This window comes from Podarcis filfolensis (genome assembly GCF_964270895.1).
Source record: "Podarcis filfolensis genome assembly, chromosome: 16".
In the NCBI taxonomy this organism is placed as follows: Eukaryota; Metazoa; Chordata; class Lepidosauria; order Squamata; family Lacertidae; genus Podarcis; species Podarcis filfolensis.
The window spans coordinates 11,223,078-11,245,589 of record NC_139620.1 but is presented as its reverse complement, the minus strand read 5'-3'; the positions used below and the strand labels follow the sequence as shown (position 1 = coordinate 11,245,589).

The window sequence follows — 22,512 nt, the reverse complement described above, 5'->3', positions numbered from 1 at the left end:
GATTTGCAGGGATAAAGATTCTATCATGCACAAACTTGGGGGGGAAATTTTGGTGTTATTTAGAAGGCACTATAAATATTGACGCTATTTACCTTTAGAAGGGAGGGGGCAGCCTGTCATTCTAGCAAAGAGGAGTGTGCACGTGTAGACATTACTGCCTAATAAAAAACAAAACACTGGGGGAGAAGTGGAAGGGGTAGTTTGTTTTTTTTTGTGTGTGTGTGTCAGAAAGCTTGGTGCCAACTCCAAATACTGCTAAACTCCAACTCCCACCAGTCTCCACTAGCATGGCCAATGATCAAGGCCAATGGTAGATGTTTAGCAACATCTGGAGGGGCACAGTTTCCCTGTACCCTGTTCTAGACCAATCTTGTCTCAACCTACCAGGGATCACATATTAAATGCACTGACAGAAGTGTATAGCAGAGATGGGGAGCCCATGGCCTTACAAACGCTGTTGGATTTCAGTTCCCATCAGCCCCAGCCAGCATGGCCAATGATCAGGGGTAGATGGGAGTTGTAGTCCAGCAACCACAGGTACCACAGAGGGCAGCGTCTTCCAAAACACTGACTGTAGACCTGTGGAAATCCGCATCCACAAGACATTTGCACATGCTTCTCAGATTAAAGAAGAGGAAAAAACACATGGGCAAACCTCATATGCACAATGCTCTTGCACACAGGTTGCATGTTGTTTCCACTGTGGAAACTCTGCTCACAGAATCTCACACACATATACATACACAACACTTTTCTCCTCCTATGTTGACGTAGTATATTTACACAGGGACACACACACAAACCTCCTGCTTCCCCCAGGGAGAGATTCACACAGTGCGTACTTCCCAAACCCTTCCCACCAAACCAACCCACATTTCCTCTGCAACCATACACTGCATGCACTAGGCACACAACTCTCTCTCACCCTATGCCTCCTAGCTCCTTAACAGCAACAAAATCTGCCCTTGCTCAACAGCACAATGCCCCCTGAACCTTTGCACATCTGCAAACCACCTTCTAGTGGTTTTAAGGTACTTGGAAAGGAGTAATAATTGCAAGTTGGGGGAGCTGGATTCTTTGCTTGTTTATTCCATAAAAGCAGCAGAGCAGGCTTAATAATAATAATAATAATAATAATAATAATAATAATAATAATAATAATATCAAATCCACTGTGTTCTATGGGGTCTACCACTCAGTAAGCGAGTTCAGCTTTAACTCCCAAGTGAGCATGCCTAAGTTTATAAACTGGACAACTCGATCCTTCGTTTGTTTACTCCGATGTAAGGCTTGCTGTGTCCCTTTTAAATTCTCCAGGACGTTGAACGCGGGTTGCAGCTTCACCCACGTGTTTGTTTGTTTTTACGCCACAAGTATCCGCGTTTGTGTTGTTGGGCGCGGGGCGGAGGCGATCTCCAGTCCTCTGCGCTCCCAACCCGACATCATCCGGGAGTGGGGGGAAGCAAGGATGTCGCGGGGAGAGATCGCGCTGCGCCCGTTTCAACCCGCTTGGCAACCTCGCCCCGCTTCTGTTGCCCCACCTCTCTCCAGCGCCCCCTCGCGTCAGGGCGCGAGGCAACTCTCCTCCGCGCTCCTGTTCCCCAAGTTCCCCCTGACGGGGAGGAAATGGAGGGCGTCGGATCTTTGCACGGGGCAAAACAAAAATAAAATCAGAATAAATCACAAGCTCACCGTTGGGGCTGCGCTCCGGGTAGCCGTCCATGGTGGTGGCCGAGCAGCGCCGCGCCGCGCTTCCATGCGCTCTCCAGCCGGCGATCGCGTGTTTTTCTGTCCCCCCCTCGCCAGGCGAATGAGCCAGGGGATGAAGGAGCCAGAAAGGTCCCGGAGACTTGCGGGAAGCGGCGAGCGGAGGCGGCGGCGGTAGCAAAAGCAGCAGAAGCGCCCGCCCTGTCCCGATCGCGCTGCTGGGGCCGGGCTCCCCCACCCCCAGGAAGCAAGAAGGGCGGTATGTCATTTCCCTTGCAGGGAGAGGAGAAAAAACACACAAGTCTTGCATCGCGCTGTCTTCGCTCGCGCCTAGCTGGGATTTTTTGTTTGGTTTTTCATTTTTAAAAAAAGTTAGTTTCTCAAGCGCTCGGCTGGGCCCACAGGAAAGAACTGGCTAGCGGGGAGATGGAGGGGCGACGAGACCCCGGCGCTCTGCTGGACCAAATTGGAAAGAGGGGAGAGGGGGCAGCGGTGGGACATATTCGCTGGAGGTTCTCCAGTTGATCTAAGAGAGTTGGAAAAGTCCTCCTAACGCCTGATTTCTCCATGGAGAACGGAAGGGGCTGTGGAAAGCAGGCAGGCAAGATGGTCCTAGAATCATAGGATTGTAGAATTGGAAGGGACCACAAGGGGCAAGGGTCAATCCAGTTCAACCCCCTGCAATGCAGAAATGTTTCACCTCAGGTGGAGCTCGAACCCGCGACCTTGAGGCATAGCTGTCAACTTTTGGATTTGAAAATAAGGGATCAGCAGCCTCACCTGTCCCGGAGACAGTCTACGGGATATCTAACAATCCAGGATAGCATCGGGAAGCAGTGGGAAACGGTGCTGAAATAAGGGAAATTCCTGCAAAAAAAGGGAAGGTTGACAGCTATACCCTGAGGATCAAGAGCAGGGGTAGGCAACCTAAGGCCCAGCGGCCAGATGCGGCCCAATCGCCTTCTCAATCCGGCCCGCGGATGATCTCGGAATCAGCATGTTTTTACATGAGTAGAATGTGCCCTTTTATTTAAAATGCATCTCTGGATTATTTGTGGGGCCTGCCTGGTGTTTTTACATGAGTAGAATGTGTGCTTTTATTTAAAATGCATCTCGGGGTTATTTGTGGGGCATAGGAATTCATTCATCCCCCCCCCATAGTCCAGCCCACCACATGGTCTGAGGGATGGTGGACCGGCACATGGCTGAAAAAGGTTGCTGACCCCTGTTCAAGAGACTCATGCTCAGATGATGACATTGATCATTTTTATTTACTTAATAACATTTGCATACCTCTTGACTAATTAAAAACAACAGCAACTGAAAGCAATTGGGTTTATATCACACCTCTCTGAGGAGCTCAAGCTGGCATATGAGCTTCTCCTCTTTATCCCCGCAACAACCCTGTGAGGTAGGCTAGGCTGAGAGGCTGTGACTGTCCCCCCTTCACAGGGTTGCACAGTGACATTCATGGCTGAGTGGGGATTTGAACCCTGGTCACCCAGATCCTAGTCCAGTGCTCTAACCACTACATCACACTGGCCCAGGGATGGGGGGAGCCTATGTCACCACCTCTTCAGTTTCTATCAGCCCTGACCATTGGCCATGCTGGCTGGGGCTGATAGGAGTTGGAGTCTGGTGCTGGCTCTTCATACCTGAGCTATTAAGAGTCCTTGCTGCTGGTCAGAGCACAGGTTAGTGCGGACCAATGGGGTGGCAGGCAGGGAGCCCACCAGTAGGTGGCGCCAGAGCCAATGACAGGAAGAGCCAATTCAATCTCTCTCTTTTTTTGTCCCCATCCTCCTCCTCCTCCTCTCTGCTGAATTTTACAAAAGCAAAACTGAGGAGGAAGCTGGCAAGCAGTGCCACCCCCTGGACTCTCTGTAAATAAGAGGCCAGAGACTTCGGAACTGGCAGTATGCCTCTGAATAATAACAGTTGCTGGGAATCGAAGGTGGGCACTGTGGTTGGCTACTGTGAGAACAGGATGCTGACCTTGTTGGGCCATTGATCCAGCAGCCAGGCCCTTTGTATGTTCTTAGGAGGCATCCTGCCAAGCCCAACATGCCAGACTCCTTACGTACATCCGTCCCAGGGGGTAGAACTGCTTATCAGTACACCCGATAAGCACTGATGTTCCTCCTCCTTAATCTCAGTGTTGTCCTTGTAGCGTTCAACAGGGAAGAGGATGGGGAGAAACCTTGAGTCAGTTTTCTCTGCTTATCATTAGCTCCACCTAGAATTTGGGCTCCTTTGCCATCTGCTCTACCAGTCGCATTGGGCACAAGCCACCACTGAAGGGGGCGCAGGGGGAGAGAGAGAGAGAGAGATGAAATAGGTGGAAGGAGGGCAGGAGACTTGCATGTTTCCCAGTACATTTCCGAGCACAATTCAAAGTGTTGGTGTTGACCTTTAAAGCCCTAAGTGGCCTTGGCCCAGTATACCTGAAGGAGGGTCTCCACCCCCATTGTTCTGCCCAGATGCTGAGATCCAGCGCCGAGGGCCTTCTGGTGGCTCCCTCATTGCGAGAAGCAAAGCTACAGGGAACCAGGCAGAGGGCCTTCTTGGTAGAGGCGCCCACCCTGTTGAATGCCCTCCCATCAGATGTCAAAGAGATAAACAACTACCTGACATTTAGAAGACATCTGAAGGCAGCCCTGTTCAGGGAAGTTTTTAATATGTGACATTTTAATGTATTTTTAATATTTGTTGGAAGCTGCCCAGAGTGGCTGGGGAAATCCAGCTGGATAGGTGGAGTACAAATAAATTATTATTAATTATTATTATTATTATTGAATCAGTTCAGACCCTTGGTAAGAGTGATCTGGCCCTTTCACAGGCAAAAAAGAGAAGCAGGTGTCAGAAAGATAAACTCCTTGGCCGAGCATGTGCTCACAGGCACCCTGCTCCTTATTTCTGGGTTGCTGCCAGCACTGCCCCTCAACCATTATTTTGCACCCAGCTCTGATTGGCAGACCTTGGGTTCTGTTCAGTGGTAGCTGGTGCCCATTGGGACTGGTTGGGCTGAAGGGAGGGAGCCCACCAGTAGGTGGCGCCAGATCCAATGGCGGGCAGAGCCAACCAATTCTAGCTTTGTCCTCCACCTCCTCCCTGACAAGTTCTGTCAGGCAACAACTCAGATGGAGGGAGCTGTCAGTTGCTGCCATCCCCTAGGCAGCTGGTAAGTCAGAAGGCAGGCAAGTGGAGGCAGTCTGTAGGAAGACTACAGACTGGTGGGGCAGCACTTCCTTAGCCTGACTGGAGCAGCTTTCACTGGCTCTATTTTGTTGATCCCGCAAGCCTGAAGTCTGCCCATTCTCTGAATTTGTGGGCCTCAGCAAATCATAAACTGCCTACCCTCAGGAAGGGAAGACCATGAAATAGATGACCAGGCATCCCTATAGCTTGCCCTAGCTCCTTTGGCCAAGCAAAGGAGCTTTTACTTTATTTTCTTCAGCCCCTAAAGCTGGAAACTGGTCCTCAGCTGGGGAACGTGAGGACTGGAGACTTGCATTCTCTCTCTCTGTCCTGATTTAGCCATATAGATACAGTGGTACCTCGGGTTACATACGCTTCAGGTTACAGACTCCGCTAACCCAGAAATAATACCTCAGGTTAAGAACTTTGCTTCAGGATGAGAACAGAAATCGTGCAGCGGCAGCAGGAGGCCCCATTAGCTAAAGTGGTGCTTCAGGTTAAGAACAGTTTCAGGTTAAGAACGGACCTCCAGAACAAATTAAGTACTTAACCCGAGGTACCACTGTACATATTACAAATACATGTACATATTGCATATACAAAAGAGGGGGGAAAACATACAAAAAAATGAAAAAAGAAAGGAAAAATAACATTGTTAAAAATGAAAAAAGCCCAAACGTTTTCAAATATACATCTTTATAGGGAATACAAGACTCTTTGCATTCTCAAGCAAGTCACAGAGGAGGAAGTGTCTGGTGAAAGCTTTATACAGATAAGCGACTTCTGTTGGCTCCTGGCCCTGGTTGGTGGTTTCTATTTTTTCAGCCTGGAAAATCAGAAGCTGTTGAAGGATCTTATTCTTCTAGCAGGACAGGATGTGTGGACGTCCAACTCCCAACACCACTTGCACTCCAGATCTGAGCAGTCAGTGAACAAGGTGGAGTCAGTGGGGGGCCCAATCCCTCCCCCAAAGGCATTGCTGACCTTTGGGCCGAGTCGGATCAATTGACCAGAGGGAATTGCTGATTCGTCTCGTCCCTCTTGTGAGGTTCGACAAAAGAAGAGTCCTTCAGTATCAAGCCCAAGGCCCGTCTAGTACAGCATCTTGTTCACACAGTGGCCAACCAAATGCTGATGGGAAACCGGCAAACAGGACCTGAACGCAGCGGCAATGTTAGAGGGGGTTTTTCACTGGTGGCAGATGACGGAAACTGTGACACCATGAGACTGGTGTAAAACCAAACCAAAATAAAGGTTTTATTTCAAAACAACAAACAGCAAAGCTTGTTGGGTGTTTTTCCTGCAGGCAGAGTTCAAACTGCAGCTTTTCTCCTTTTGTAGCCATGGCCAGCTGTACCCAATCAGCCCAGAGCTCACAGAAACTGTTCTTAAAGGTACAAACATCTTTACTGTTTCTGTGCAGAATGACTCCCCAGTTGTGATTCCCAGTAACTGGTATTCAGAGGCAGTTTGCTTCCCGACAGTAGAGGGAGAATGTGACCATATAGACTTGTAGCCATCGATATCCCTCTCCTCCATTAATTTCTCCCGTCCTCTTTTAAAGCCACCCTACTTGGTGGCCATCACTGCCACCAGTGGGGAGCAAGCAAGTTCCACAGTTTAACTAAGTGCTGTGTAAAGAAGCCCTTCCTTCTGTCTGCCCTGAATCTCCCAATAGGTGGGCGACCGCGTGTTGAGATTCCTGCTTTGCAGCGGGTTGGACTAGATGACCCTTGGGGTCCCTTCCAACTCTACAATTCCACGATTCTGTGATTCAGCTTCATTGGATAGCCCCAGGTTCTAGAATGATGAGAAAGGGAACAAAAACATCTTCCTATTTACTTTCCCCACACCGTGCATAACCTTATACAGCTCTATCATGTCCTCCCTTACTCGCCTCTCCTCCAAACTTTAAAACTCCCAAATGTCGTAACCTTTCTTCATAGATGGAGCCCTTTGGGACTGATGGGCCAGAACGCAGGGAGACCAACAGTAGGCTGAGCAAAAGGCAGCAGGGCTGGGATAACTAAAATAGGCACGTGCTTAAGGCATCTAGGGAAGGGGAGCAGCACAGGCGTTTTCCATTGCCGGTAATGGTCACAAATTGATCAGCTGAGTGTTCATTTTCTCAGCTGAAGAATATTAAAAATCCCAACAGAACAACTATGCAGCAAGGCAGGCTGGACGCCTCATCTCTACTAAGTACAGAAGCAGATGTGTTACGTAAGATTAGTTTGGAGGATCTGATCAAGGACTTTGCAATTAGAAAAAGTAGGAGATTCCTCCCCAAAAAACAATATAAAGTGGAAGAATACAAAAATAAACATTATTTTCCATCTTACTGTAGGTTCTGTTTCGTTTCGAAGAATACAATTTTATTTTAGTTTATTATTGTTTATACAGTGGTACCTCGGGTTACAGACACTTCAGGTTACAGACTCCGCTAACCCAGATATAGTACCTCGGGTTAAGAACTTTGCTTCAGGATGAGAACAGAAATCGTGCGGCGGCAGCAGGAGGCTCCATTAGCTAAAGTGGTACCACAGGTTAAGAACAGTTTCAGGTTAAGAACGGACCTCCAGAACGAATTAAGTTCTTAACCTGAGGCACCACTGTATTTTGAATTAGAAATACATGGGGGAACCAAAATCTTTTAAGTGCTTAGGGTCTCTAAAGGTATTGATCTGGCCCTAATAGGTGGAGCCTCCTTGCTGAGTTCTGCAAGGGTCAATACTGAGACTAAGGAGGAGGAAGTTGACAGGCCAGGCCACCCCCTGGACTGGTTGCATGGGAGAAGGCAATCATGTGGGGTCTGGCTGAGGTTGGTGGGGCAGCACATTTGTCCTAATGCACCTGCCTTCACCGGGGGAATTGCTACAGCTCCTTGATCATTTTTTTCAACGTTTCCCAGAACATACAGCTTGGCAAGAGGCACATGTTGAACCCAGCGACCGCTGACCACAGCCATTGAATCAGCTTATTGGGCAATACTTTAAGCTACTGGAAACAAGTTCCTGCGATGTTGGCTGCAATTTTTTAAAAAGCTGAAATGGATTTGTCTTGAGGCTCATGTCTGACCGGAAGACACGCCCTCTTCCCTGGAAGCCCAGATTGCCACTCCTAGAAGCTGGGAGGGAAGGTGTAGTTCTGCAGCGATGAAGGGAATGCCATCTGCATAGCTGTCAACTTACAGATTTGAAAATAAGGGACCAGCAGCCTCGAAAATAAGGGATCAGCAGCCAAAATAAGGGATTTTGCTATTGTAAAGAGTTACATACATTGGTAGGATTGACAGATGCTGTCAATCTGGCATGAGGTGGTTGTGGCGCCGCCGCGGCCGCTGAAGCGCCGCCCTTCTGCGTCCCTCCCCATCCCCTCCTCTTCCTCCTCCCTCAGGCCGCCTCCGGGCTCGCAGGTGGCATGGGCGAGTCTCTCTCCCTCCCTCCCCCCCCGGGCGGGGAAGGGCTGATGGAACGCCTCGCGCCAGGACGGCGCCAGCGCTCTCTCTCTCTCACAACAGAGGACCCCGAGCTGCTGCTTCCCTCCCGAGCCAGGTGAGCATGAAACCTGGGAAATTTAAGTGACATCATCAATAAGGGACAGCAGCGGGACACGGCGCTGGGATAAGGGAGTTTCCCGCCAAATAAGGGACAGTTGACAGCTATGGCCGTCTGGTATGGAAAACAGGGCGTCAGTGACACCAGGCTTGTCCCTTGTCCCCAAGGTGTTCAATATGGTCAAGCCACAGAGTTTCATACTTCCACCAAGTATACCCAGCTAGAACAGATTTGAGTGTGAATTGTTGCCTCGATACTGGGAGGCAGGTTTGTAAATGCATGGGACTTTATAGATCAAGAATTGGGAGTCTTTGTTTGTAAATGCATGGGATTTACAGGTTTGTAAATGCATGGGGTCCATGGGGTCACGAAGAGTCGGACACGACTAAACAACAACAACAAATGCATGGGATTTTATAGATCAAGAATTGGGAGTCTTTTTTTAGCTCAGGGGCCACATTCCCTTGCAAGGGCCATGTGTTGATGGTGGGTGGGGCAAGAGGTGAAAGCGAACAGAGCAATGAATGTTAATTTTTGTACTCTTGTAAAAAAAAAGTGGTTTCTACGCACTCTCCTCTCTGTCCTGGGAAACAAGAAAACTCATCATTCAAGGGCATATTCCAGTTAGGAGAAAACACGCAGGCAGGGAGTGAAGCAGGGTCAGGAGGCTGTGTGGCCCAGAGAGTCTCCCGAGGGCCAGGCAGAGGGGCTTGGGGGGGGGGGCGACATTTGGCCACCAGGCTTGAGATTCCCACCCCTGTTACAGATGCTTAGGTATGAACTGGGTATGGGAGAGCCATTTCAGAAACTAATCTGGCTTGGATGTGAAGCACTGTACAAGCATTGCCAAAGTATGCAGGGGTGGGGGAAAGATCCCCTGGCGGGCGCCTGCTGCAATCAGTTCGCAAACAAAAAAAAGCAGATTTAACTGTGAAGTTTGACCAGAAAGGTGAAGGAAGGGACAGGAGGAAACACAGGGTTGCATGTTTGCAGTGGTTTCTTAATTCTTCGGAGACTCTCAGGTTTCATTTTTTTAAAATCACCTTGTGTGGGTGGTGCTTGCTGAAATCTCCCCAAAACAGGAAGTTCCCATGGAGCTCAATGTGACTTACTTCGGAATAGACACACCCATAGGCTTGCACTGTGAATAATATTCCCAGTAGCTCGTAGCAAGTCACCAGCACCTGCCTAAGCTTTGTCCTCCTCTCCATGAGCAGAAAACAAAAAACACCCAAGACATTACGCAAAAAAGAAGGAAGTATGCACATTTGACATATTTGCATGATTTGGGCAAGTTGCAGAATTCACTTTGTACTGGTGCAGGATTTGGCATCCTGGGCACAGAATTTAAGGTTTGTGTGTGTAGAACACACCACCTTAGGAGAGGCAGGAGAGACCAAAGGGGCAGGGGTAGCTGCAGACATTGTCCACGGTGGAGATGGAAGCTATGGAGACCCCATAAAGCAGCCTTCAGCAACTGGGACGCCTTTCAGATATTTTGGACTCCAACTCCCATCTCAGCCCTGATGGGCATTGTAGTCCAAAACATCCAGAAGGCACCCAGCTGCTGAAGACTGCAATAACAGGAGGTCAGTCAACAGAGCAGGGATGGGGAACTTGTCAGGCCCTCCTGATGTGGCTAGACTACATATCCCATCAGCCCTGCCCCTGACCAATAGTCATACTGGCTGATGGGAGCTGGAGTCCAAGAACCCCTGGAGGACCACCCTGCATTACACAGGGGTCAATCAAGGCGTCTTAAGGCAGGCCGAGGTACAAATGAGAGGAAGCAGCGGAAGTCAACATGTTTATTGAGCGGTCAGCATGCAAGTTGCTGGAACAGCCACCAACACATGCAAACTGGGGTGGACACAGCGCAGAAACACTCAAGAGCTCATGGGGAACAGGAACCAGCCCCTCCCCAGGATCAGGCCCCTGGCTTGGCAAGGGCTGCTGTCCTTCCTAGAAAGAAGGGGTGGTGTGAGGGGGGGACGACCTGTGGGGCCTCCTGATGTCGTTGCACTCCGGCCCCCATCAGTCCTAGAGGGCCAACTGCATCAGAGTTGAAGGGAGCTGGAGACCAGCAATGTCCAGAAGGCCATAGGTTCCCTCATCCCTGATTCAAAGAAAAATGATATGATTGGGAGAAGAACACATCAGCAGGAGGAGAGACACAGGAATCCTTATCTTTGCTTCCAGCTTTTCCCAACTTTTCTTCTGAAGAATTGCAGTAAGGGCTACTACAGGCTTAACCTCCTTGCACCCTTTTCCTTCCCACAGACAGGCATAAGCAGGTGCCGATATACGTGCATAAAATACAAATTCACAATACAAATGTGAATCTTGTAATTTCCATACACATAATCTGTAAATGCTTCCTTATTCACATTTAAAGAGCCATTACTTCTGACATGATTTCATTGTCACTTGGATTCTTGAGACTTTATATTTGGGGATCCTCTTTCCTCTGTTTTTGCTCCTGTGGGTGGGGATGTGGCTCAGGAACTATTACAGTGGTGTTGTGATTGCTCCCTTATGCAACTGGTTTTATCAAGTAGAAGATTAAAGGTGGCTAAAATGGGGGGGGGGGTTTCCCCAAAGGAATGAACTTTTGGATTTCACTTGGGTCCCCTTCCCAACACCAATCAACACCATTCAAGCACTCTTGTTACAGGAGAGAGCAGTCAGACTATAAGACAAATGTTGCCAGGGAGGAGGGAACAAAGCATTTTTTGGGGGACGGGCAGTCAGAGCAGCCAGCAGGGGAAAGCAAAGGGGGCTTTTTCACCAGTAGGAAGCTGCAGCATTCAATGAAGAAACGTTTTTAAAGAGGGAGGGCCCCGAAATAGAAGACATTTCCCCAGCAGTAGAAAGGCGAGGGGGCGGGGGATAGCAGCAGTTGTGAATCAAGTCTCTTCTCACTGGAGACAGAGTGTTCCTTCCATGCTGGGGGTCGAGAACGGGGAGCTCATCCTTAATAAATAAAAAGAGTTCCGGGGCAGCACATATCCGTGGATGGGCAGGGGAGTGGCAGTCAAAGACTTCAGCATCTGCGACCAATCGAGTTTGGCCGAGTCCTTCTAGCTCCTCCCACGCCCCACGGAGGCACTGCCGCTGTCTCAGTGGCCAAACGGGGCCCAGTCACACCTCGATGCTGGGGTCGGAGCCCAGGCCCTGCTTTTGCAACAACTCCTCTTGTTTCATCTTGGGCTTCTCGGTCCGGGTGTGCCAGACGAGCACCTGCAAGATCAAAAGCGGTGTTTCTGTTTCAATTTCTCTACTACTGGTTGCCCGAGTTTGCTTGTGTTTTCCTCTTCCCACCCCACCCCTTTCCCTTTTCAAACATGTACTGTTTTGGGGGCAAACATACAAAGGTTTTCCACTCACAGCGGCTACCACCGTCAACCATTATGTGAGGAAGGGCAGTAGGACCATCTGCCCTTGGGGGCGACTGTATCAACTGTGCTAAATTGCTTCTTGACATCTCAAAAAAGGAACTTCTCAATGGGAATCTGACTGTCATCAGGCCTGCCTCGTCCGAGACAAACCGCCTTAAAATAGCTGCTGCAAACTTCCTGCTGCTTGAGGAAGTGAAACCATGTATTAATGAATGTCGTGAACACACACTCTCTCCTTGCCCTGGTCATCTGCTAAAACACCGGTCAGGATTCAAGGCAGCCTTCCCTGACCAGGTGTCCTCCAGATATTTTGGACACCAACTCCCATCAGTCGGAGACAGCACAGTTTTGTGTCGGTGGGAGCTGATGGAAGTTGCAGTCCAGGAGTGAGGAGCCTGTGGTCTTCTATATGTTGATGGACTCCCAACTTCCATCAACCCTAGCCAGCAGGGCTAATGATAAATAGCTGGTGGGACCTGTAGTCTCAATGTCCCAACCAATCAGGGATCACATTATTAAATGCACTTACAGAGGTGTAAAACAGAGATGGGGAACTCCTGGCCCTCCAGCTGTTGTTTTACTCCAACTCCCATCAGCCCCAGCCAACGTGGCCAGTTATCAGGGCTGGTGGGGTTGTAGTCCAGCAACATCTAGAGGGTCACAGGTTCCCCATCCCTGTGGTGGTCAGAAATATTGTCAGGTCCGAAAAAGTTGCTGTATGTAGGGGAATCTGTAGGGGACTCAATAGAATCATATAATTGGAAGGGACCCTGAGGGTCATCTAATCCAACCCGCTACAATGCAGAAATCTCAACACATGGTCCCCCATCCAATCTGAAACCATGCCAGACCCTGCTTAGCTTTACAAATGTGCCAGCAGTTTTACTGATGTCTGCCAACCTGCTCACCTTGGTGCAGTTGTCAGCCTTGGGCTCCAGCTCCTCAATCGACACCAGCGACTGCAGCAGGCTGCTCTCCAGGTAGCCGCGCTCGGCCAGCAAGTCAAAGCGAGCTTCCCGATTGGCCAGGAGCAGATCGAGGGCCACGGCAAAGCCGGCCATGTCCATGGGGAAGGGCCGGTTGGGCTTCCAGGCCGTGTAGAAACCCACCACTTTGCCGTTCTCCACCAGGGGGCGCTCAAAGCGGAGGCCTCCCACCAGGCCGACGGGCCACACCGAGACGCGCTTGGTGGAGCGGATCTGGTTGGGGACAGGGTGGAGCAAAGAAGGGAAAAGAGGGGGAGAGAGTTTGATAAAACTGCTTTTAGAATGCTTCCATTTTCTGGAACGCTTTCTTTAAAAACTGTGGCTGTGTTTCCAGCCCTGGGTGGGATATAAATTGAACGTCAACAACACCACCTTCTGGAGACCAACGCTGCCTGGTTGCAGCTCTTTGTTTAACAACCTGTTTATTCCCTTCTCTTGTGGTAACCTGGAACCTCTCCCCAATAAAGCACCCCAACAATCCTGCACATGCTAGTTTGCCACGCTACCTTAGACGTGTCTACTTAGAATTCAGTGTAGGCTTCTCCCATGTAAATCACATAAGTTAGGACTGTAGCCTTAGTATGTAAGGAGTAATTCCTTCTGTTCAACCCCCCCCCCCCGCTGTCAGCTATGAGGCTTGCTACTTAGGCACCTATGTCCGTAGAAACTGACACAACTGCAGAATAGATAGCGGAGTATCCACTTACTCCCACAGAATCCCACCCAAACCCCAAGCTTTGTTAGGGGCCAATGTCCCTATTCAAATTGGCATCCCTGCCTGGGAAGAGGGGTTGATTGTAAAACCACTCTGAAAATTACAGTGGTACCTCAGGTTAAGTACTTAATTTGTTCTGGAGGTCCGTACTTAACCTGAAACTGTTCTTAACCTGAAGCACCACTTTAGCTAATGGGGCCTCTGGCTGCTGCCGCGCCGCAAGAGCATGATTTCTGTTCTCATCCTGAAGCAAAGTTCTTAACCTGAAGCACTATTTCTGGGTTAGTGGAGTCTGTAACCTGAAGCGTATGTAACCTGAAGCGTATGTAACCTGAGGTACCACTGTATAGCTCTGTAAAGGGGAATAGGGACCTCCTAGCAATTCCAACCCCCCCCCCCCATGAACGACACCTCCCAGGATTCTTCAGGGGAAACCATGACAATTTAAAGTGGCGCGATACTGCTTTAAATGTACAGTACAGATGGGGGCTAAGTCAGAACCGATGGAAGATGTGTATTGTTAGTATCATCTGACAATTCTTCTTTTGCCTCCTCCCCATTATATTTGTTTTAAAAAAAAGGTTTTGTTTTTCAGAAGAAGAAGAATATGGAACATTCTGGAATCTAGGAGAACTGCAATCCCCCCCCCCCAATCTGTTGCACCCCTTCCTCCCGGCACTGACTTCGTCAAAGAGGCGCAAGCTGTAGGTGTTGTCGTCGTCCGCAAAGTACACCACCGCCTTCTTGCCCAGCTCGTGGTTCTCCCGCAGCCACTGCAGGGCCAGGTTCCGCTGCTCCACTCCCCGGGGCTTCAGCCAGTTGGGGTCGCTCTCCTTGCGCTTGTGCTCCTTGGGCGTTTCGGTGTGCAGGTGCGTGAAGCGCAGGTGGCTCTGAGCCAGCAGCTCCGAGACCAGCTGCGTCTTGGCCGGCGCGTCCTCGACCACGATCCAGTGCAGGTTCTTCACGTGCAGGAGGGTCTGAGACAGGCGCACCAGCTCCGCCTTCTGGACCAGCCTGGGGAAGAGGAAGCCAGAGAGAAGGAAGCAAGCGAGAAATCGGGGAGACAGGTTTAGAGGGGCTCCAGCCACAGCTTTGGTAGCAGAGCGTGCAGAAGGTCTCAGGTTCAAGCCCCAGCATCTCCAAGCAGGCCAAGGAATGTCCCTTGTCAGAAACCCCTGAAGAATCACTGCTAATGGTCCGACTTTGTATAAGGCAGCTTCTTGGGTTTCTATTTCACAGATTCTGTGTTTGTGGCCAATATCTGGTGGAAGACGTTATTCACTATCTATTCATTTGTCCTTTATACAGTGGTACCTTGGGTTAAGTACTTAATTCGTTCTGGAGGTCCATTCTTAACCTGAAGCACCACTTTAGCTAATGGGGCCTCCTGCTGCTGCCGCACCGCCGAAGCCCAATTTCTGTTCTCATCCTGAAGCAAAGTTCTTAACCTGAAGCACTATTTCTGGGTTAGCAGAGTGTGTAACCTGAAGCGTATGTAACCTGAAGCGTATGTAACCCAAGGTACCACTGTACAGTGATAGAAGAAAGATTTCTGGAAGAAACGGCTCAGTTTATTTGGAGCGACACTAACTGCTTTGGAACACATAAAGTGGCTCTTGGATTAGACAGGGAGAATTAGATAATGTTGCTATAAATCGTTTTGGAGACTGGGAGGTTTAATCTGAAGTTGGGTGAGCTGGTGGTACTTCTGATTCTTCTTTCCTTTAGACTATCAATGTTTGTTATTTATTTGTTTCATAGAGCCATAGACTTGGAGGGGGCCACAAAGACTATTTGGTCCAACCCCCTGCAACACAGAAATCTTTTATTCTCACTACATATGTATTTTGGTACATTATAATGTAATTACCATGGGCTTTGGACAGCACAATAAGCTTATTGGATATGGTCCTATTTACATCAGACTGCTATTCAGAACCACAAAGATGGAAACCTCTGTTTATTTTTAGGGGAAAGGTCCTAACTCAGTTGTAGAGCCTCTGCTCTGCCTGCTAAAGGTTGCTGGTTTGATCTCCAGCATCTCCAGGCAAGGCCGGGAGAGACCCCTGCCTGAAACCCAGGAGATCTGCTGCCACATGGATGAACCAGTGGTCTGGCTTGGTATATGGTAGCTGTCAGGAGCTCGTCCTACACTCGAGTAGGACCCTGGCAGAGACACATGTTCTCTCCCTCCTGGTCATTCGTTTGGGAGCTTCAGAAGCTTTCTTCTGCCCAAACATAACAGCGACCGATGCCAACAGACATCGGCACACTTAGGGATCCACAGAGTCTGCACAGTTCGCGTGACAGACCTCAGCAACTCAGCATTTTGGCTAATCTACTTTATTTACATATAAACACACACGGAGCACTGCAACATGGCTCCCTCTCTCTCTAGCATCAGACAGCAAAGAGAAAGAACAAAGGACAATAGTGTTTACGGAACACAGTAACACAAACATCCTGTCTCCATCACTTCCCAGTCTGTGGAGTCAAAACATATACCGTCATGTGATAGACAACAATCCCATGACTGCAATCATAGAGCAGGAATTCTAACAGTAGCTTCCCGTGTCTTAAGGGAAGAGGTCAGTGTCAGAGCATCTGTTTTACATACAGAAGGTACCAAGTTCAACCTCAGCTTCTACAGGTAGGGCTAGACATAGACTCCTGTATGAAAGCCTGCAGTCGCTGTCAGTCGAAGTGTAGACAATGCTGAGCTAGATGGGACCAGAGGGTCTGGCTCACTCTACGGCAGTTTCCTATGCCCCTGCGTCTCCTCTGATCAGCAGCACCTCTCTCACAGTCCTTCCTTCCCAAGATCCTTCTTCCTGCAAGTCATGCCCTCAGCTGCTGAACTATGACCCAGAACTGACACTGCCCCCTACCCCCAAGGATCTGGCACCTTACCTAGCGTAGGTGGGCGTGACGGCATAAATGACCGGCAAGGCTTGTTCTGCTGGCTCTGGGACTTTTTCCCGCCCCTGGAGCCTCTTCAGCTCATTCTGCAGCTGGGACAGCTTTTTCTCCTTGGCGTGGATGAGGTCGCTGGCTGACTTCAGGTGCTGGGTGCAGTCGCAGGGCTGTCCTGAGGCCAGAGGGAGGAACATCAGCACACAACTGCTGCAATAATATCCATATATATATATACACACACTGTATTGGCCTGAATATAAGCCTCACTCCCCCCCACCCCAAATTCCAACCGTTAAAAGTTAAAGTGTGGCTTAAATTTGCGACCTTACAAAAATGGGCTTTTACGATATCGCTGCTGAAACAGAAATATGGTAAAATGAACAATAAAATGTTTTATTGCCGATTTGCGAGCTTGAGACTGTTCATTTGCCATTTACGGGTGTGAGTGCCTGCAGAATTGTAGCAATTGAATAGCGATTTGCGACTGTACGGTAACTTTTGCGGGCTTGCAAGATCAAAGGCTTAAATTGGCTCGGAGTTACAATTCTACCAACCACAGCAATTTTCAGCCTGTAACCCAATTTTAAAGGAGCAGCTTATATTTGGGTATTGTCTCCCCCCCTTGAATTTTAAAGGTGTGGCTTATTTGTGGGTGCGGCTTATATTCGGGCCAATACAGTATATATAAGAATTCTGGGAACTGTAAATAGCCCCTCACAGAGCTACAATTCCCAGAATTCTTAACAAGTTCCCAGGAGAAGAAGGGGAAGGAAGTCGTATGGTGTGGATATAGCCCTGAACAATGTAAGGTAGGGTGGAGGCAAAGGGTTACATTCTAAATCAGAAGTGGGGGACCTGTGGCTCTCCAGATGATAATGTTGGACTTTAACTCCCACGAGCTCGACAGCATGGCCAATGGTCAGGGATGATGGGAGTTGTAGTTCAGCAGCACCTGGAGATTACCTACCCTATCCTAGACACATGTCCCAACCAATCAGGGATCACATATCAAATGCACTTCCAGATGTGTAAAGTTGGGAGTCCAGCAGTATCTGGAGGGCCCAGAAGGGTATACCTCTTTGCAGTAGAGCCTTGTCAAATTTTCTATATTCTCCTGCAGGCCATCATAAGACTATGATTGAATACAGACTTTGCTTTTTTAACATCGAGTCAGGTATTGTTTACCCAGCATTGCTAAATATCTAGCTTTATAGAAGAGTTCTGAGAACTCAAAAGTTTGCTCATAATTTGATTGGTCCTAAATAAAGGTATTGCCTGCTAATAGATATTGGAAAGTCCATTAAATAAATACAGCAGGATACCTCCATCCCTCCTTTGCTACTCACCCAGTTGCAGCAGTGCATACATCAGGCCGATCACCGACACCAGGAAATAGATGACAAACACGTTTTTTAATTTCACCTTCATGGCAGGGCCTGCAGAGATGAGCACCAAACAAAGGTCAACACACAGCTCTGTAGGGAAAAATTAAGATACCACCCACACCATACATTTAAAGCACTCTTACGCCACTTTAATAGGCAGGGCTTCCTCCAAAGAATCCTCAGTACTGTAATTTGCTAACGGCGCTGACATCACAGAGTTAGTTTCCAGCACCCTTAACACACTGCAGGATTCTTCATGACAGTTAAATTGGTGGTGTAAACATGTACACAGAAGGACGCTGCGCTTGCCACCCTAGCTGCTGCAGTCTACACTAGTTGCAGCTTCCAGGGCAGCCCCACGTTGAGCACATTACAGCAATCAAGACTTGAGGCTACCGATGTGTACAACATGGTAGTAAGGCTATACCAGACCAGGAATGGTTATTACTGGCACTCCAGCCAAAGCAGACACAAAAAGACACTCACAGGTACTGAAGCCACATGCGCTCCAGTGACAAAAACAACTCCAGGGAATACACACAGATGATGAACATGTTTCTTTTGGGAGAGCGCTACCCTGTCCGGAGTAGGCAGACATTCCAATTCCCTGAGCTGTAAACTGCTGACACACAAGATCTCTGTCTTGTTAGGATTCAGTTTCAGCTTACTGGCCCTTATCCAGCCAATCACCGCTTCCAGGCACTGGTTCTGGACTTTTACAGCCTCACCTGACTCCAATGTAACAGAAAAATAGAGCTGGGCGTCACTAGCGTGTTGATGGCACTGTGTTCCAAATTCCCAAACGGCTGCTCCCAATGGCTTCATATAGATAGCAACCAGAATCAGGAACCAGATGCTAACATGTAGCACTCTGCAGCATAATTGCCAGGGGGCCGAGATGTAGGGTTAGAGGCAATGTTCCTACTCAGAGTGAACCTACTGAAATGAATGGGCATGGTAGGTTCATTAATTTCAGTGCGTCTACTCTGAGCACAGCTGAGTTGGAGGCAACTCATAGTCACCCAATGCCACTCTCTGAAACTGGTCCTGTAAGTAGGATTGGAACCACTATAAAATGGCACTGCCAACTCACAGGACAAAGAGATTAAGCAAGAGTAACATGGTCACACTCCCCTTGCCCCTCAACCAAGGTTTATTCAGTGCTAAAACCCGGTCTAAACCTAGATAGAAATACAGTGGTACCTCGGGTTAAGTACTTAATTCGTTCCGCAGGTCCGTTCTTAACCTGAAACTGTTCTTAACCTGAAGCACTACTTTAGCTAATGGGGCCTCCCACTGCCGCCGCACCGCCAGAGCACGATTTCTGTTCTCATCCTGAAGCAAAGTTCTTAACCCGAGGTAATATTTCTGGGTTAGCGGAGTCTGTAACCTGAAGCATATGTAACCTGAAGCGTATGTAACCTGAGGTACCACTGTATATCGTGATAGTTTTCTCAAAGGTGGGCCACCACTACCCTCTTGAGCCCCTTGCTGAGGAGGGGCATATTTGCAACCAGGAGGTAATTGTCAGAAAGCAGGAGACAAACAACCACCTTTTTTAAAACAGTAGGCACTATCACACAATAATGCACTTACCACACTCTGGACTCACCTGGTCAACCCTCTCTGGCCAGCTCAAGGAAACCACAACAAACAAGGATCGAAAGGGCATGTGTTTAGCCAAATGATTCAATGTACTTTGTCCACATCCTCAGGCCTCAAAAGCTGAACCTGATCCCATAAAGCCAGACTAGACAGTGCACTGGGCACTTCAACTGGACTTGTCATAACCATGCCATCTAAGTAATGCAAAAACGAGAGATTTTTTTAAAAAAAGTTAAAAAGATTTTTTAAAAAATCACTTAACCATAAAAACCTCTAAGCAGTTTACATAAAATAGAAAGGGTTGCATGCAATGTTAGTCCTGCTCAGAGTAGGCCCACTGAAATTAATGAAACTAAAAACTATTGGTTTTAGTAGGTCTACTGTCAGTAAAACATTGTTGGATACAACTCAAAATACACATTAAATTATCCATAGCACCGGATGATAAAAACAAGTTAGCCTAATTTATTTTCAAAAGAAAAGTAGCAGTTAAAAATGCATACTTTAAAAAATAAAATTATGTCTTGATATGCATCCCAGATTAACATGTCTGAATGGGCTTGCTTAAACAAAAAAGATTTTAGCAGGTGCCAAAAGCAGTACAGTGAAGGTGCCTGCTTAATATCAAGGGGCAGGGAGTTCCAAAGTGTAGTTCTTATCCTCAAAGTGCCCAGCAAATCTATCTCAGCAGCCTGTTTCACTGCTTACAGCTCCTGGGAATAAGAAGGAGCAGCATGGGCTCCACAGCATCAAATAAGGGACTTAGGAGCGATCGTGTCTGGACCCTCACATCTCATCATTCTTCAGAGACCAGGGTTGCCAGCTCTATCTAACTGTCCCAAAATCCCTAAGAGCATTCAAGAATCCATCAAATCCCATGACAGCCTCTAGGGATAGAGCATCTTAATGGGTTTCCCATTTGTGTAGGGAGGAAATGTTGCCCTAAGTCCAAACCTTTTAGACGACAGGACAGTCTGAAGCCTGCAAGCTACGTAAATGCCTCTGGAGTTGCGGAGATGGCATCTGAGCACATACAGAGTGCCTTTACGTCTGTATCACGCACACTCCTAGGACAAGAGAGCAAGGGCTTGCTGCCTTGTGGGACGCAAGCACTCCTAAGCCCCTGCAACCTCTTATTTTAGGAACCCCGAAGCCCTGGTGAGATCTCTCTCCCTCTTTCCATGCTAAAGCCCCTCCCCTTCCCCTTGCAGTTACTGGGCAACCTTCAGCACTGCACCATCATGGAGCCTGTGGGCACCCCTTGAAGCAGAGCCTCTCCATCTTCTCCTAGGAGCGCAGCAGCAACCCCACGCCGACGCCCCCACCCCCCGTTCAATACCCCACCCCACCCCCGTCTCCCCTCTCCTGGCATGGGAAGGGAAACGGTGTGACACCGTTGCTATGGCGACGGAGCAAAGGCCGGGGCTCACCACGCTTCTGTTACTGCCACCCGAGGCGAAACAGGGAGAAGGGTTAGGGGGACTAGGATCCTCAGCTGCTCAAAGCCCCCTTCATCGTATCCGGGGTCCCCACGGAGTTCCCCACGCCGGCCAACACAGCACTTCCGGTCCAGCCGCGTTTACCGTCCTTCAGAGGTCCCTTCTCGTGAAGGGTCCCCCGGTGCAGCTATTCCCCGTCTGGCCCGTTCCCCCCGCCTCCTGGTTGCTTCATGCCTTTTCTTCTGAAATGTTGAAATACGTTGAAATGTTTTCCCTTGGTTCGACTGCACTCCGTTTTGTTCTCTTCTGCTGCGGTTTTAGCTGTTTCGTTTCCAGATAGGGTGACCGCGTGTCTTACTTTGCAGAGAACAGTCCTCTGTTTGAAGGGCTGTCAAGAGGACAATGGACCCCTCACAGAGCTTCAACTCCCAGCACCTTTAAATATATAGTGTGGATGTGATCCAAATCCAAATTAAAGAGAATGCACCCTATGAAGGGAGAGGACTTGAACTTGTGCATCTAGTGAGCACCGCTACTTGGGACACTGGGTGGAGCAGGCACAGAAGTCACCTGGTCACAGTGAAATAAAAAATGTAAGGTTTTATATATATAATAAATGTTCGTAAATGTACCAACCAAGAACGTACATAGATATATGGACCACATGTCTGGAGCAGCACAGGAAGACTGAAACCATTTTGACCATAGCTGTCAACATTTCCCTTTTTTAAAGGGAAATTCCCTTATTCCAAATAGGATTCCTCACAAGAAAAGGGAAAAGTTGACAGCTATGATTTTGACACCCAAACTGACTAAATGTTTTCTCTGCAAGGAGGGAGGGGGTGAGGGAACCTTCCCATTGTCTCAGGAATTGGGTAATCACCATCTCAAAGCAAAGGCCAAACTACCAGGAAAGGCAATCAGATAAGGTATTATCAGATAACCTGGCAGACAGGAAAAACAACATTCAAATTTCTGTTGTAGACCGCCTTTGCTGTGATGTAGGTACAATGTTTGTGGGGGGTGGTCTTGAGCTCCAGGGCAGGGAATTTAAAATGTCTATATAACGGCAGGCACACCTTGGTTCTGGGTCCTCCTCTCTCCTGTGAGTGAGGGGAGCACCCTGTTGCAACAGCTTTAATAAAGATCAGTCTTACTAGCTGCTTTGCTTCTCAATATTCTCTGGTTGGTCTTTGTTATTTTCTCCTACCAATGGAGAACCTACAAAGGACTCTATAAAGGGCTCTTGTATACCCCATAAGGGAATAAGGGCAGATGTTGTTTACAACAGTCTTGCTCCCCATGCATTTCTATTTAAATTGGAGCAAAATGTTTATCTAAATTGGCCATTTTTATACAAACCAGTGTCCTTGTTTGGGGGGTGGGGCGGAGAGGTGCCATGCTTAAATCTGTTGCAGTAAAAACAGCACACAAGGTCTTGCACCTTAAGATTTCTATTTTTATTTATTTTGTGGACCAGATAGCACTTCCTCAGATCAAACACTCACTTTCTTATTCCATTTTTCTTTCTCATTCATACATTTATATCCCACCATTTTCTCCAAGCTCAAAGTAGCATGCAGGATTCTCCCCACTTATTTAATCC

At 48.5% G+C, this 22,512-nt stretch overlaps 2 protein-coding genes and 1 long non-coding RNA gene across 6 annotated transcripts in view; 1 reads left to right on the top strand and 2 right to left on the bottom strand.

The window, feature by feature from the left end:
* EML3 (EMAP like 3) overlaps positions 1–2,249 on the bottom strand; it is a 37,417-nt gene extending 35,168 nt beyond the window's left edge. The window contains exon 1 of the mRNA XM_083591031.1: positions 1,693–2,249. Coding sequence (XP_083447157.1) covers positions 1,693–2,017 — 325 coding nt within the window. The 5' untranslated portion in view covers positions 2,018–2,249. The remainder of the gene's footprint in view (positions 1–1,692) is intronic.
* Positions 2,250–6,703: 4,454 nt separating this feature from the next.
* On the top strand, positions 6,704–10,114 carry LOC310752027. The gene is made up of 3 exons (XR_014542802.1): positions 6,704–8,086; positions 8,593–8,769; positions 8,898–10,114. It is a non-coding gene; the product is annotated as an uncharacterized lncRNA (long non-coding RNA).
* Positions 10,115–10,256: 142 nt separating this feature from the next.
* B3GAT3 (beta-1,3-glucuronyltransferase 3) lies at positions 10,257–21,307 on the bottom strand. Of its 4 annotated transcripts, XM_083591451.1 has the most exons (8): positions 20,898–21,307; positions 20,422–20,534; positions 19,459–19,661; positions 17,824–17,913; positions 16,472–16,649; positions 14,245–14,575; positions 12,769–13,059; positions 10,257–11,702 (listed from the first exon to the last, which is right to left on the bottom strand). In XM_083591451.1, exons 3-8 carry the CDS (start codon positions 19,532–19,534, stop codon positions 11,604–11,606), a joined length of 1,065 nt encoding a protein of 354 aa, XP_083447577.1. In that variant the 5' UTR covers positions 19,535–19,661; positions 20,422–20,534; positions 20,898–21,307; the 3' UTR covers positions 10,257–11,603. The 4 variants fall into 4 exon arrangements, with proteins under 4 accessions (XP_083447577.1, XP_083447576.1, XP_083447579.1 ...); XM_083591450.1 differs by lacking the exon at positions 20,422–20,534 and having other exon boundaries at positions 20,898–21,305; XM_083591453.1 differs by lacking the exon at positions 20,422–20,534 and having other exon boundaries at positions 19,475–19,661; positions 20,898–21,094.
* Between the last annotated feature and the right edge of the window lie 1,205 nt (positions 21,308–22,512).